The sequence below is a fragment of the Phaenicophaeus curvirostris genome, chromosome 2, assembly GCF_032191515.1.
Source record: "Phaenicophaeus curvirostris isolate KB17595 chromosome 2, BPBGC_Pcur_1.0, whole genome shotgun sequence".
NCBI lineage: Eukaryota > Metazoa > Chordata > Aves > Cuculiformes > Cuculidae > Phaenicophaeus > Phaenicophaeus curvirostris.
This window is the reverse complement of record NC_091393.1, coordinates 21,943,690-21,959,897: the sequence shown is the minus strand read 5'-3', so window position 1 is coordinate 21,959,897 and position 16,208 is coordinate 21,943,690. Positions and strand designations below refer to the sequence as shown.

Here is a 16,208-nt window from a genome sequence, read left to right as displayed (position 1 = left end):
AGCATACTAGGGTGGTTGGAGTTCCCTGTGAAGGATGGGTTGAGGTTATCCTCCCCCGGCAATTTTAGTTTAAAACCCTCTTCACCAGCTTGGCAAACCTATGACCAAGGATGCTTTTCGCCTTCTCTGACAGATGAACCCCATCGGCACTCAGTAGACCAAGTTTCTCAAGTGAGACCCATGGTCTATATTTGATTATGCCTAGAGGTAAAATGGAAATGACAATATTTTAATGTCTTTTACTAATTGCACATCACTGCATCTGAGGTAAAAGGATCTGTATCTAAGCATACGCTGTCCATGTATTCTTCCTCCTCTTAAAACAGGCCTCAGGAAAATACAAGTGAAATGACAAATGTGAATGCAGTACTTTTTCATTCAGGAACCATTAACAGCAAAAAAGTGAACTATCTTTGGTGAAAAAACTTATCCCATTGGCCTTTTCTTCTATCATTGTTATAGCAGTCACAATCTTCTTTGTAATACTGTATATATTTACTTTTTTTTGCAGGCCAGCCTTTACAAATCAACACCTATGATGACAGAGAGTCAGCTGGTATGTAATCACAGATACAACAGCCATCAAGTATTTAATGCAAAGTTATGCTATGTTGGTATTTCAAAATTTGCACAAGCAAAAAATATAAGGTAATTATTTACTGTCTTAGACTTTGAAAGAAACTACAGTCAGTATCCTCCTACAGACCTGCAATGCTTCTACGTGGCTTCCTTGTTTTCGTTTGTATTGAATATAATCATTATAAGTACCTGTAAATCCTGACACTGCTTATAAATCCATGAACCAAATGACAAACTAGAGTCTTGCTGGACCTTGAGGTGTATGGCAACTGTAGAATCTACTGCTGGTAGTTCTTCGACTCTTAATATTCCACTTCTACAATCTTACATATATACAACAAGATTCTGACATCTATTTTCTTCTTACACACTGTTTTAAATCAAAGCTGGCTTAACCAGTGAAAAGCAAGGGTAAAATCAAGTAAAGAAAGGGGGGTTATGCATCAGGCATTCATTTCAGCTTTGATGACAATTTCTTACTGTTGGAGCCAAATGTTCTGAAGAAGAGTCAGAAGAGAGGTCATGAACCTATATCAGTGACAGTGACCATTAATGAATTCTTAGGGACAAAATAAGATGTGGATGAGAGATTTCTCCCTATTGAATTTCAGCTAGTGAACTCTAGGGACTTGCTGAATCAATTTCTGCTGTTTAGTAATCTTTGGCCATTTCTTCTTTCATGATTTTTTCCAGTTACTATTTGAAACTTGTTACACATTAGCCTCTACAACATTCTGTAGAAATAGGGTTTACTCTTAAATTATGCATTATACAAAGTGGTGCTTTATTTCTTTGTTTTAAATCTGCTGTTTGACCTCTGTTCTTGTACTGAAACAGCAAATAATTGTTCTTTCTTCACTTCCTAAATAATAGAAATGTTTTTTGAGATAATAACTATAATACCTTATCAACCACCACATTTCCATGCAAAAAGGTCAAGATTGCTCAATCACTCTTTGAGAAATATGGACAGTATCCCATATTTTTTATGATCCTCGTTGACCATTTCTATACAATTTTCAGTTTTTTGTGTTTGAGGTTGGGAGACTAAAACCATAAACTGCTCTTGTCTAGCTCAGAACACAGCCCCTCCTATTTAAATGATGACATGATAAGGTTCTTCATCAGTATTTCTATTGCTTTCTTAACAATTCCTATTGATTTATTTATATGGTTCTAATTCATATCAAGCGGTAAGACAATGTTTGCATTGAACTTCATACAATAAACTCAAGATAAATTTTTTGAGTAGTAAGAGCTAGTTTCTGAGCTAACTAGCACATTGCTGCATTTATAAATTTAGGATGCGGCTTAGTTTTTCCTTGTGAAATGTATCAATGTTGAATTGAGTTAAGTTTCACCTGCCTTTTTATTATTCATTCACTCAGTACATAAGATCTATATGCAACTCTTGGCACAGATATTTTGTTTTTTCCTTCCCTAAATTATTCAGTATTACCAGCAAACTCTGTCACTTTACTAGCACTCTTCTCTACCCGTTGTACACCCACAATTAAAAGCCCAGATTCCATAGCACATCTCTGAGAAACTCTATTTGTGACTTCCATCACAACATCTAAAGACGTATTCCAGCCTTTTGCTTCCTATCTTTTACCTGTTCCATAGAAAAATCCTCTTTTACACTGTAGCAGTTTCATTTTCCCAGTAGACGCTGATGAAAGGCCTTCAGCAAAGCCTTTGGAAACCCACGTGAAGCATAGCTGCACCTCCCCTGAACTTTATAATCTCTGATGCAACCTCATTTTGTTTTCCCTGATCATGCATTTAGGGGCCTGCTGGGGTAAAACCTCAAACACTGATCTTGTTTTCATCTAACATATGTTCCTAGATGCTGAAAGATTATTGTACTACTAATTTAAACGTAACATACATCTGCTGTATGACCCAGGTTTCTTGCATCACTGACTCTTTAAAATAGATGCAAAAGATTTATCAGACATGAGTGCCCTTTCAAAAGCCAGTCCCTATTATTTGTCCATACTCATACTAACTCTTATCTATAGTTTTCACGTTCTACTTAGCACAACTTGAAATGTCACATGTGGTTATTTGTGATTCTTGGTCCTCTTCGGGATCCTGTAGTAAAAGCTGCCCCTATAGGTGCCGCTTCTCTTTCTTCTGGTGCTGTTTATGTCTGAAATTAGATACCACAATTCATGGTGTACCAATTTCACACTGGAATTGCTTTACCACTTTATTTATTCCTGGCACTTTATTTGCTCACTTTATTGTTTTGTTCTCGAATCTCTCTTATTGTTTCATTGTCAGTGTAAGAATCTCACTAAGTCTTCCTGTGAGGAGAGCTGAAGTGAAGAATTCAGTTGCAGCCTTAGTCTCTTCTTCTTTGCCCATCTTTTTTATGTCTTGATTATACCTAATAGCCCCACAAACTTTTAGGTGTAAGGAAATTCGCAAGTTTTTTCCTTATCTTCCTTGGCCTAATAGATGACATTTGGATGTTATAGGCTGAATTTTTTTCTTTTTATTATTTTTTTCTTTCTTTTTTTTCCCTCTAGACTCTATTTGAACACATTTTTCTGTCTTTGGAGTCTTTTTCTCCTCCTTCTTTTTTTCCCCACTTTTTTTTGCACTGCCCTTTGAACAACCCAGAATTTACTGATCTCTTAAACTCTTCTTATAACCTAATACTCTCCTCTGAAATGATAGTTACCACTAGTAAAAAATCTGTCTTAGGCATTATTCTGGTCACTTATAACCATTTAATCACTTTGGCAGCTCTTTTGGCTTTTTTCTTAGTTTTTTCATAGCTATTATGAACATTTAACTAGATGTTTTATTTCATTTGTTTTAAATTACAATCACTACAGTGAAATTCTTGTGCATGTTTCCTGTTCAGACAACAAGGCTGTCTCTGAGCACATTGCACTCCGTTCATGAATAATGGTTCTTCAGTAGTAATACTTTTGCTAAGAAACTTTGCAGTATTTATGATTCAACCAATTACGTGTCCTTTGGAATGTCTTGCTAGCTCTACCAGTGACTTATCTTTTATGGTGACCAGAAATGTTTTATCTGTACCTCTCAACAATGTGACTTCTATCCAACAGACAGGCAAAGCATTGGGAATGCCACCGTGACTCTTATTGACAGATTTTCTGTTCTTTTTAAAAGATGACTATGAATGGACTCATTGTAATAAAGTGCAAAGCCATACCCAGCACACCAACACAACACACAATATTCTCATCATCATTAGCAGTAATTTTTTTTTATATATCACGTAAATAAGGCAAAATTCACATGGGGCATACCTCGGTACCATTGTTCTAATTCTTACTAGTTCAGATATTTTAATGCTTCATCAGTTATCCCTGATTTTTGAGCGTGCAATGGAAGGATCTATAAAAACCTATTTATAGATTTATGTAGAAAAATAGTAGAAAAGGAGTCATATATATTTAGAGTGAATACAGAATGGCATTTCTGTATTTTGTGAGCAGGTTTAAATGATAGTATCAGAAAGAACACAGTGCAGTTTCATGCATGAAAAAGATTGTGACTAGGAGTTGTAGGGACTTGAGGATGGACAGAGGATGAGTTCAAACATTTGAAAAGAAGTAAAACTTAGAGAAAAACAGATAACAATCCTCATGGCCTGTTCCAGGATTTTTCAGTTAATATCCAGACATATTTCTATGGGTTATTTTGGTCTGTGATATTCTAGATGTGACTTGGCAGCCTAGAGTATTTTTTGTCTAATTAATTCATTTTGAAACACATGCAATACTGAGATTCCTGTATTTTCTACATTTAAAGCTGTTGAACCCAAAGTTCCATGAAGTGAATTAAATTGTGCTTGAGAGTATGACATTTCAAGAATTACGGCATGATTGCTTTAAAGTAAAATAGTACTATATTCAGCATCTTTTAAGACCCCCTTCAGGTCAGAATGACATCAAATACAGAATAATTGTCAGGTGCAGCATAAAATCAGTAATGGGTGCATCTATTCACCTAAAATGATTTCATGGCCTTTGAGCACTGATGAATGACTTCTGGAAGGCAGTGTTTGCCATGACTGTACATCCACACCTTGCCAAGCAGCAAAATGCAGGCAATGCTGAAGTGAAATACATCAGTTGTACTGAGGACTGGTCCATAAAGAGCCATCACACAGCATAGTAGGAAATTAAAGAGATTCCTGATGTGCCAAATGAGAAGGTGTGTGAAGGGAACTTAAATGCGCAAAAAAAGTTTCCTAAAGGAAGGGAAGGAAGCAAAGAAAGAAGTAGAGAGTAGCATCAGTGCTAAGGGCTTGTCCTTAGTTCCCTCCTTGCTACCAGCCTGGGCAACAAGCAGTGCCTGAGCAAGCCTGTTCCCTTTTCTAGTCCCCTTTCCCCAGAACAGCAGCAAAGGTGAGTGTCTCCTTCACACTACTCTTACTGTGGGTCCATTTCTTTTCTTTGGGCTTTGAGAAAAAACTCATTTGTGTGCTGATTTAAGCTTTGGTTTAGTTTAGAGCAGATCAGTGGAAAGCACTACACAGTATAGTAACAGACATCTTGTTGAAAATTCAGTGTTTCATGAAATGCAAATATTTCAGTATGAACAAAACCAAAGACATCTTGAATTCCAAACAAATCACTGTCCTTGTTCTCTCTGCTCTGTTGCAAGACCTGCTGTTGCTTCAGAATTGATGTGGAGAAAATAAGTATCCTTCCTTTCTAGACTTTTCAAAGTGACGTGTATAATTTACTACTTAGCCAGTGGAAAAGAAAATACTTTTAACTGCAGTCGTATGTCTTCAGACCTTCAAATGTATTAAGAGAGAATTTCACTGTAGACTAATACACAGCCTGGGAAGTTTTATTGCATTTTTGCAAACCTGAAGCCTCCATCAGGGAAAATTAAAATAAAATAATTTGATCAATAACAATTAGCCTTTGTGAAGGCTAATTTGTGGCAGAAAAGAAATAGAAGGGAAATATTTCATTCCCTTGATTCACAGTTCAACTAGACAAAACATTTATGTTTGTATAGTTAGGGCAAAAAGCATCTTTTTGCCTATGGCAGAAGCTGCAATAGTTATTCATGACAAAGGAGCTGCTTCCTCACTGTCTGAAAGCAGGTATTCTCAACAATTTAGAGGCTCCTTGGGTGGCTCTGACTTCCCAGTGCCGACAGAAGAGGACTGCATTGACTGGGGATTGCTGCGTTGCATCGTTGCCCCATCTGCTCCAAGGTCCTTAATGAGTTTGTTGGAAAGGACTGGGAATGGTTCCTCTCCATGAGGGAATTCTTTGGTTATCCCATTTGAAGCAGTAGCCTTCAAAGACTACAAGACATTGTAAAGAAAAGATGGATATAAGGCTATGTAGGCAAATAGATGTGGTGCTTGCTATTTGTCAAAATGAAGTCTGATGGACTCAAAGGAAGAAGGAAATAAAAATTCAAAACAGCTCTGCATTAAAAATGTATTGAAAAGCCAGTTCCTTGTTAAACATTAAGAAGCAACTTTCTTGTTTACAGGAAAACTGATCAGGTATCCCAAATGACTTAACGTTTACGTAGTGACATAGAACATTGCAAAGAGTGACTGCAGTCATTGTGAGCTGTCAAAGAAGGGTCTGGACCTACGCAGAATCATAGAATCACCAGATTGGAAAAGACCCACAAGATCATTGAGTCCAACCATCATCGAGATACATACCATCGAGATCTCTGAATGGTCTGAATTAGGGCAAGTGACAGTGACTAACACAGGAGATTGAAGTACTCAGAGGATTTCAGGCCATTGCTGAGAGGAATGAGATTGCAGCTCATTTGTGAGATCTTGGGGAGAACAAATGTCATAATAACAGAGAAAAAGTTACAGGTGAATATGAAATATACACCAGCTGATGAGAAGTACAGTCTTCTGACTTTTGAGGCAAATATCGCGCAAGGCTCATTTCACACAGCCAGAATATCTTCTGTCTCTGGAGAAAGGTAGCCATGTCCACACTACCTATCAAGATGCTCCCTGGTCCCGCCTCCTCTAGTATTTCTGACTGCGTGCTTGCTGACCCAGGTCAAAACCAAGCCCAGGAGCACTCTGACACTGAATCAGTACAACTGGTTATGAGTCACCTCTGGAGCTTTTGTCTTGACCCTGTGCAATTTCTTAATAGGGTCGTAGCCATATGACCACAACCATTGCTACCGTAACAGCCTTTCCATTTTTCACTGCTATTGTGGGTAAACCACAACTTTACTTGTATCAGTTTTGTCACCTGCTATCAAAGAAAGAGCTCAAGTTTTTAGTTTTGGATCAAAGTTTTTATATAGGTTGACAGGAAGCTAATAAAGTGTTTCAAACGCTGTTTACTGGCTGCTATCTGCTGCTTTCTTAGCAGCGTTGGACATAAACATATGACTCAGCCAGCACTTGAGTGCATGATGTTGTTTAGAAAATGCTTCCTTAAAAGCATTTCTGCAGTCTGCTTTTGGAAGAGGTTTCCAACATAAGGAGAATACCTTATGCTTGATGATTTCAGGTACCTCAATGGGCTTTTAATTGCCTGGTTACATGATGCAGAGTAGTGCTAGAAGGCCACAGGTCCTTTGTCCACATAATGACTTCATAACATCATCAGCTTTCTTTCTTTTAATATTGTATTTATCTTCGTGTTGAAAATGAGGAGTTTTTGACTTTTACAGTATTGGAGAGAAAAATAATTATTTTATGGTGAATTCTATAAAGAAATAGTCATTAACTATGGATTATAAATTCATTAAATGAGCACTGTATTTTCACTAATTTGACCTTAGTGAAAAAGTTTAAGTTTGTAATGCAACTAGGCAGTCACTAGTCTTTCTAAAAAGTTAATATCCCCTCAGGGCTTATTTTTTGCTTTCAGTTGAATAAGTTTCTTCTTATTTGATGAGTGAGATGAAAAGATCCCAACCCATGGAAAGGAAGGAGGGGATAAAAAAACGCAAAGGAAGGGGAAGATATTTTGCTGCCTGGGCCTTGCTATCCCCAGGCATGATGTACTCCTCCTGCCTCTGCTGCCTTCCACTCAACCCCTGGGCACTACCCTCTCTTTTCCCAGTGTATTAGGTTCATTTCCCAGTGGTATTAGGTGCGTTGTTTTTAGCTTATTTTCACAGTGTCTCTTTAATGCAGACAGACCGCCTAGGTGTGTTGCTTTTGTAAATAGGCAGATGGTGTTATTAAACAGGCGCAGTCTAAATCTTAAAAATAAATCTAGTGATGCATCAAGTTTCTGCTCTGCATTTTTATACCCTGCTAGATACTGAGGATTGGGAACTGTAACAACACCTATTTCTCAGTCCTTGCTGGGCAAGCTGGCCCTCTGGGCTGCAACCACAGAAGAAGCTCAGCATCTTTGGTTATCTGTATCAGCTGAGACAAAGACTGCTCATTTTTTTATGGGGTAACTGTATCAGAGAAGAATGTAACTGAGTTATTGAAAAGTTTAAATCCAGTCACAGCCCCCCCTCCAGGACTTCAGTACTTATCAAATTCCAGTGGGGATGTACACTTTTTTCTTCCTTTTCTTTGCTTACTGAACAAATTTTCTGTTTCAAAATAATGAAATCCTGAAATGAGGATGTACTAAATTGACAAGTTAATAGTCAATTATTTGTTTGGCTGGTAGCTAACCAATAAATTTTTCTTGATTAAATAAATTTTGTCTGAAATGAGGGGTGTCACGCACCCATGTTGACTAACTTACACTTTTACAAGCGAACTCTGAAAGATACTGTTGAAATCCAGCATGCAATCACTGGTTTTATTTTCCAGACTTTCCCCTCATCTATTGTTGCCTGGCTGTAAGTTAACATGACGTTGCTCTTCCTTTATTCATAGTTACTCTTTTGAGGAGTGCAGAACAGAATTTGCAGCATGCAAGCAGACATATGGCTGTGCATAAAGTGTGACTTGATGAACTTATCAAGATGCAGCTGAACAGCTAGAAAAACATCCAGCAAAACCCACAAACAATAGTTTGACAGCCCAGTTTTGACATCTATTTTTGTGTCAGTAACAAACAGATGTCAGTGATGAGGTTCTGTGCATAAAACCAGCTCTTGCCAGTCAGCATGACACCTGAGTAATTTTTATGGTGAAAGATGCTATTAATAACATCTAAAAAATATCTAGCTATTACAGCCTCATTGGAATTGATTTGTCTAACAAATATTCTGTAAATTGTAAAGTATTTTATTTTATTTTTCTTCCATCTCTTCTCATGGGTGTGCTATGGGTCAAGACAAAACCTGGTGTCATTCGTCCTGTGCTGGTGAAAGCAAAGAGTATGCAGCCAAAGGAGGAGCCCTATCAACCCAATCCTTTTAAAAAGTACCTTGAAGAAATCTGTGATCAAGATATTGAGCAGGTGAGTAACTCTTTGAAGGATTATGGAGCCCCGGCTAGTTTCCTCTAAGATGATGGGATAATTTTAGACCCTCACTTTGTCCTGGTGCCTTGCTTTTGCAAAGTTAGGTGATTCCCTGAGGGGCACCTGTCTCCTGGAAGAGAGTGTCCTGACTGTAGATGGGCATCAGGGTTTTCTAAAGGGACATTTTTTACGGCAATCTAACCTGTATGTGGAGGAGAGGGTCTTTTAACTATGTCCACAGGAAACACTGTACAAAAGAGAGTGGAAATCTTATGCTTGCTTGTCAAGAAGTTGTCTGGGTAATATTTGCTAGAAAACACTTTCTCCATTTGAGGTCTGGACTCATTTGAGGTCTGGACTCAAATCCTTTCTGAAGAGAGTTGAGGATAACACGCGCTGGGCAAAGATCACTCTTCCTGCTCCAAGAGAGACTGAAGAGGAGCTCCATTGAGTTTCCATGTCACTTCCTAACGTGTAGCTCCCTGAGACCTGTATTCATACCCTTCCACATCTTGAGAGGGCAGTTCTTCTACCACATCCGAGGGGTATTAATGGGCAGCCCATTGGGCAGGAAAAGTGCTGTCTTCTCCTGCAGACCTCTGCATAAAACCTCAGGATCATTTTTGCAAAAACATCTCTTGAACTTTGCTGACCTCTGTGAGGCAGCATCTTGGGGAAAAAAAACAGATAAATGGTGCTGTCAGCCTTTTTGCATGCATTAGTGTTTGCGTGCATTATTGTGAATGAAACCCTAAATATGACACATAATATGAATATCCCTGTAGGTGCTTTTTATTAATCTATCCCATATGTTTGGAACTTTCCATCTGGAGGGTAATGAAAGTAAGCCAATAATCCTTGTCAGACATTATGTGAATAAAATACCTTACTAATTGGATTTCTATTATTTTTATGCCTCTCTGCTGAAATTAGAGAGAGAGTTTAGCAGTGTAAGTCCTCTCTTCCTCCTTTTATAACTGATTTTTTTTAAGATCTTCATTTCAGTTCTTTCTGTTCATCCCCATAGTTCTGACTTGCTGTAGGGCAATTTTGGCATTTCTCAAGAGCATTGCAGCATTACAAAGAGACAAAGATTTATTTGTAGCATTAGTGGGTTACAGCAGCATGAATGGATGGCATCAGATGGTTTCTCATTCTATAGATTTCAATAGAACGTAGAATTTCTGTAAAACATAAGAAAAAATAAATAAAAATTATGATTTACAATTGGTCTCTGAACTTTTGAGGCTGACAGTGAATATTTGACTTCAGAGACTACAGGTGAGTTCATAGTGAGTTTTTCATGCTTTGACTTGCTGAAAACTTTCTGATGCCAATGCAAATGTGCTGCTATTTGCCTGAGATGAAAGAGGAAGAGAGCTGACCTGGAGCTGCTGCTAGAAAACTTCTGGTCTAGGCCATCCCAGCAGGGCCTTTCTGTAAAGGTAGGGGCAGCTCATACCTCCGTTCATCAGGGCTGGGCACTGATTCTGCTGGCTGTAATTTTGTTGATGAAGGAATGATACAATCACCAAACTTTTCAGGCAAATACAAACCTGGGATTATTGCCATAGTCTGAAGCTTTTTGATATTTGAAGCTAATTGTGAAAAGTGATAAACTTACACCTTATAAACTACTTACAGTGCGTATTGCTGAAGTACTGAAGATGTAATAAGTCCATGAATAAGTGTGGTTGTTATAACAAGAGCCAAGATGATTTTATAGAAAAGCTACGTATTAAAATGAACTAAACAAATAGTTTAAAATGAACTAAACAATAGACTTTGGTAGAAGGAAAAGATAATTTCGCAATGAATACACTCGGTTTCACTTCAATGATTTAAAAGAATAATGACATATGCTTTAATAAATTTCTGTACTAGTATTTCACCCTAACCTAAGAAATTCCACAGGTTGCTGTAAAATGGTTGGACTCGATGATCCGGTGGGTCTCTTCCAACCTGGTGATTCTATGATTCTATGATTCTATGAAAATACTTGTTATTTTGGGAGCTCGATTTTAAAACATCTTCCTTTTGAAAAAGGAAGTATTTAGACCTGCATTCAGATGGATCCACTGACTTAACAGAAACTGGTTTTGTTTGTGAGAAATGACTCTATGATTCTAGTGCTTGTTTAATATAACAATTAATAGTACAATGACAGCCAGATCTGGGGAAAACACTAAAGCGCTGAACATGAGAGCATATGCTTATGGTTTCAGCTCTTGCCTCTCCGAGTATTTTTATTGTGCTAATGTGAGTCCCTTGTGAGTGCAAGAAATTTGGGTGCCCATATGAGGATGTCCATAGTCTTATAGCATCTGAAAAACTCTCCTGAAGGGTTTTAGTGCCTGTAAAAGAGCTGCAGCACTGCCTGTGCAGCTGGGCTTGGTGCCCAGACAACAGCTTGAAAATTGCGGTGGTTATCTTTAATCACAGGATTGTCAGCCTATAAGGACACTCATTCTCCCTCTTCACCTACTGTCAGTAGTTATCATTTTTGGCTGCACGCTGGCTGGCTTCCACAGACTGGGAGGTGTTCTCACAAATATTACCCTCAGATCAGGTAAATTGACTTCTTTGATGGGATATGAAAATTGTGGATTAGAACAAGGAGGTATACTTTGTGCTTTCTGTGGAGGAGGTCCACTTGTCCTCAAATAAGAATTTAGCAGGCATCTTCTGTGGCTGAGGGCAAAATTCTCATACTGTTACTGATTTTCCCTGGTTTTCCTTGGAGATCTTCCCAGTCCTGCCGGGAGGTTCAGTTCTTAGATTTCAGATCTCTCCCTCTCTCTGTGTTATCTTTTCCTTGCTTTCTAACACCATTTCCAACAGCACCCTCCCTAGGTGACATTGCTGCTCCTCCTTCACCCAACCTATCTTGAAAAGACCGTTTCAGGCTGCATCTTTGAGGATGTACAGACTACATAAGGTTCCAGATGGCATCAGTTTTATTACCTTCTCTCTTCTAATTTTTCTTAGACCTCCATATTACTCTCCGCTCTCTGTCAAACCTCCCAATACGACACCCAGTACTAGTGACTATGTGGGTGACATTCACTTTGAGACATTATGATGCAGCCAGCTGTAACTGCTGACCTTCAGCTTCACATCCCCGTGTTGAACACAAATTTTTTTTTCTTAACAGATTGTAGCTTGTTTGCTTTTCACTTCATTAAGAAATGTCCCCACATGGAAAAGGCCATTTCCCTTGTAAAAGCACAGTAATTTTTGATTTAACAGGGAGCTGTTCTCATGCAGATAATCCAAAGTAATGGAGGAAGCAAAAAGAGATTTTTAAATTAGTAAAGATTGTCTGGAAAGGATGGAGCTCTGTTCAGAGAGAGCAGATTATATCTGTTCTATGCACATGTGTTATATAGATGGACACTGCTGAGCCAATAAAATTTATAAATGAGGGAAAAAGGGGAAAAAATCCACTTGTTTTGGCCTTTTTCTCATATTAGTTTATCCTACCTTCTTTTTTTTTTCCCCTTTCCTGAGGACCTATACAACTTGTAGCATTGGCTTTTCAGTGGTATCCCCCATGAAACACTTGTTACGGAGTGTGGTGTTTCTGGGGTTCCAGTCTGACAGTATTAAGTTTCCCACATTTTTATATGCCCTTACTGAAGATGGTAGCTTCCCCATCACAAGAAATATTTTTTTTTTCTTCTTTCTTAGTACATTTCAGTAATCTTTCAGGAATTTTGCAAATATGCCCCAATTTGTTCAAAAAAGCACTGTAAAATATACTGGAAGTATATGTGATGGCTTAATGAAAAATTTCAGATGAAACTAGGGAAATAGATTTTTTTTTTAAAAAAAATAAATAGGTTAGGTTTTTACACAGCAATATGAAAACAACTCAAAATGAATATTAGTGAGCTCACGCACTTTCAAATGTTTATTAACAAGAGTGTACATAGGCTCCTTTATCATTAAAAAAATAAGCCACTTTGGGCAAAAAAGAGCAAGATAAGGATGAACTAAAGGGTTAGTTACACATGGCATGAAACTGTGAGACCAACATACCAAGGTTTATCACTGACAGAAGTCGGGCTAGTGCCTGTGAGGAGGAACAGCAGGAGGCAAGGTCATTGAGAAGCGACTGCTGCCTGGTCCCCTTCCAGCCACTTTTGCTGCTACTGGACTCCGATCCACTCATTTGCTCATGCACCCTCTTGGCAGAAGACACATTAACTTCTGCTGGAACTAATCGCCCCTCTTGTCACAAATTTTCTGGGTCTTAGGCTCAAAGGCACAGCGTGCAGGGGAGTTTTGAGTCTAGACTCAGCCAGCCAAGTGGCTGAGAATTTGGGATGTAGCGTGTCAACAGCCTTGACAAAACCTAAGCATGGGAGTCGTGCCAAAAGCTGAGTATGCCCCACTGGCTCTGTTCCAAATATTTGCTTTTTGTTTTAACCAGAAAAACTACTAACTGCTGACAACTTAGAGTAGTGAAATAAATTACACGTGCACCTTCACTGGTTTAACTATTAAATGTGTGAAAAGTCCTGCTAGAGTCTTGTCAAAAAGCCTGACGTTCTCCTGCTAGTACCTAGACAAGGCAGACTTCCTTTTGTACCTCTCAGACACCTTTTCAGATTGATTTTACTTCTACTCCACCCTCTTTCCACCCTCTTCTACTCCACCCAGGTTGTTTAGCCTGGAGAAGAGGAGGCTGAGGGGAGACCTCTTTGCTCTCTACAACTACCTGAAAGGAGGTTGTGGAGAGGAGGGAGCTGGGCTCTTCTCCCAAGTGACAGGGGCCAGGACAAGAGGGAATGGCCTCAAGCTCTGCCAGGGGAGGTTCAGGCTGGACATTAGGAAAAAATTTTTCCCAGAAAGGGTCATTGGTCCCTGGCAGAGGCTGCCCAGGGAGGGGGTTGAGTCACCTTCCCTGGAGGTGTTTAAGGCACGGGTGGACGAGGTGCTAAGGGGAATGGTTTAGTGTTTGATAGGAATGGTTGGACTCGATGATCCGGTGGGTCTTTTCCAACCTGGTTATTCTATGATTCTATTCCATGATTCTTTCAGAAACTGTGCTAAAAGTGGTCACCTTATCTTAGCGCAAGATTGTTCTGAGCTTTTCTTTTCTGCCACTGCAGCACCAGTTGAGCTGCAAGAGGGGGATGCATTGGACCCCAGCTGAAGCGTAGCTGGTTTAACATGGCTTCTACAGAATGTTTTTTTGTGTGTACTTTCATGCAGATGTAAGCGTTTAGTGTAGAGCAATTGTATTGGCATGAAGCTATAGTATCTTTCCTAGTTAATCATCAAGCCCTATGAAATGTAGAAAAGGTGCAAGATGAGTACTTTGCTTTCTGCTCAAAGTTTCTTTTTTTTTTCTATCCAGTAATCCATTTCTTTTTACTTTTCTTTTTTTTTTTTTCATAGGAGGCTTCTCTCCTACACCCTCTGTATCTACCTAAACTGATCCCTCCAACTAGGTCCCCTTTGCATCCTCCATCCGTCTCCCTCGATGATTATCTAAACCCTGGACCTTTCAGCCACTTGTCCTCCTTCACATGTGATGTTCATAAGAATCCTTATACCCCTTACAGTCACAACTCTTTGTACAATAAGGTGAGCATCAAATAGGGTGCAATTCAAGAGCTTTGTCAGGCTTTTTATCCTTTAAATCCTAGGCAGGATTGAGCTCAGTCATTAGGATTCAGTGCAGGCAGGTTCTCTGGGAGATGCATCCCAGGTGAACCCTAGTCTCCAGCATCCCTAGAGATGTTACTTCTTTCCTCAGAATAGCTCCTGTCAGAACGTGCTTCCTCCAGACCAGCAAGGACAGGCCTCCCACCACTCTTCATTCAAGGTATTTGCTCTCTAAAGGAGGAATAATCTATTCCATCCCTCATGCTCAGATTACTTTTAACATTTACCCATACTAAAATAATGGACTATTTCTCGGGGACTGAGGGAAGGGACATTAACCTAATTAACAGACTTTTCCTGTGGCTTTATCTGTCATCCTGACAAGCATTTTTCTTTTGCCAATGCAAAGTGAATTACACTCTTGCTGACATTTGAGTCTTCTTTGAAACAGCAGTAAAGAAGTTACACAAAGTTTCTGTAGTCCAAGGTGTGTGGGTTACAAGGCTGGCTAATGAGTTTTTTAAGGTGAAAACCAAGCCCCAATTGAATTATTATTAACTGAATTATTTTTGAAAAGCAGCTGGCACAAGGTATTTACAATAACCTCCATGCCCCTGCCTGGAGTTAGAAAAGCATCAGTTGTGGAAGTCCATAGAAGATGCTATTTGAACCCCTCAGATGCATCCTTTCTGTGTCCTCTTTGTAGCACAGAATCTGGCTGTAAAACCTTGATGCCAGGAGAGATAAACCCACTCTAAGATGTACCATGTGCTTTATTTGGAATGCAAGAGAATAAAAGACAGACATTAGATGCTGTTTCTTTAGGTTGTGTCATGGTTTCCTCATCAAGGGGAATCACCAGGGAGAAATATGCATTACTCTTTTAGGGAATGTTGGGAGCCAAGACTGCTTTGGAGAGAAGCATCAGCTTTGCAGAGAATGTACCTTGGTCATCTGACAGACTCTGAAGAAACACCTGGAAAGGCTTTTCTCTCCTCATTGACTAGAAACATAATTTAGGTTGATAGCCAATGTTAATAGTGCCTGAAGTTGGCCTCTGTTCTGCGGGATTTATGGAATTTACCATTTTACCTACTTCTTAGGGTGGACAACTAACACTAAACCCAGCTTCTGATTCTGTCTTTGAGGCATCCTGAACATAAGCACCTTTTCACATCTGTTAAAGTGTGCTTTGTTCCATGCCAATTTTTAGTACACTGGGATGATAGATTTATGTAAGACCAATGATTTTATGATCAAGAATATTTCAAAAAATTCCCCGGTTCATTGCAAGGCATTCACATGAAAAAACGAAGTTCGTATGATCACTGAAGCCACTTTTATAGTGAAAATAGTTATTTGCTGTTGCTGATGAAAACACTGCTAGGCACTCAGAAATTTGTATAGGAATAAGGCAGAGAAAAACTGTCTGAAGATATTTAAGACTGAATTTTTTTGATACATCTTGTTAACCATTTTCTCAAACAAGAATATTCTTGCTGAGTAATTGCTGAAATAAGGAAATTTTACTGCTACTATGATTTCCCATTGGGCTATGCACTCAAAACTCTTCTCTTGAATGCAGAGGTCATAGGGCAGCCCAGCCTGTGTATTTGCATTTCA

At 38.9% G+C, this 16,208-nt stretch overlaps 1 protein-coding gene across 9 annotated transcripts in view; it reads left to right on the top strand.

The window, feature by feature from the left end:
- The window catches only part of MLIP (muscular LMNA interacting protein), a 111,155-nt gene that overhangs the window by 74,685 nt on the left and 20,262 nt on the right, over positions 1-16,208 (top strand). For 6 of the 9 annotated variants that reach the window (XM_069851503.1, XM_069851501.1, XM_069851500.1 and 3 more), the window contains 2 exons: positions 512-556; positions 8,841-8,966. The exons of 1 other annotated variant lie outside the window; for it this stretch is intronic. In XM_069851503.1, coding sequence (XP_069707604.1) covers positions 512-556; positions 8,841-8,966 — 171 coding nt within the window. The remainder of the gene's footprint in view (positions 1-511; positions 557-8,840; positions 8,967-16,208) is intronic. 2 more of the 9 variants (XM_069851502.1, XM_069851504.1) reach the window with 2 other exon arrangements.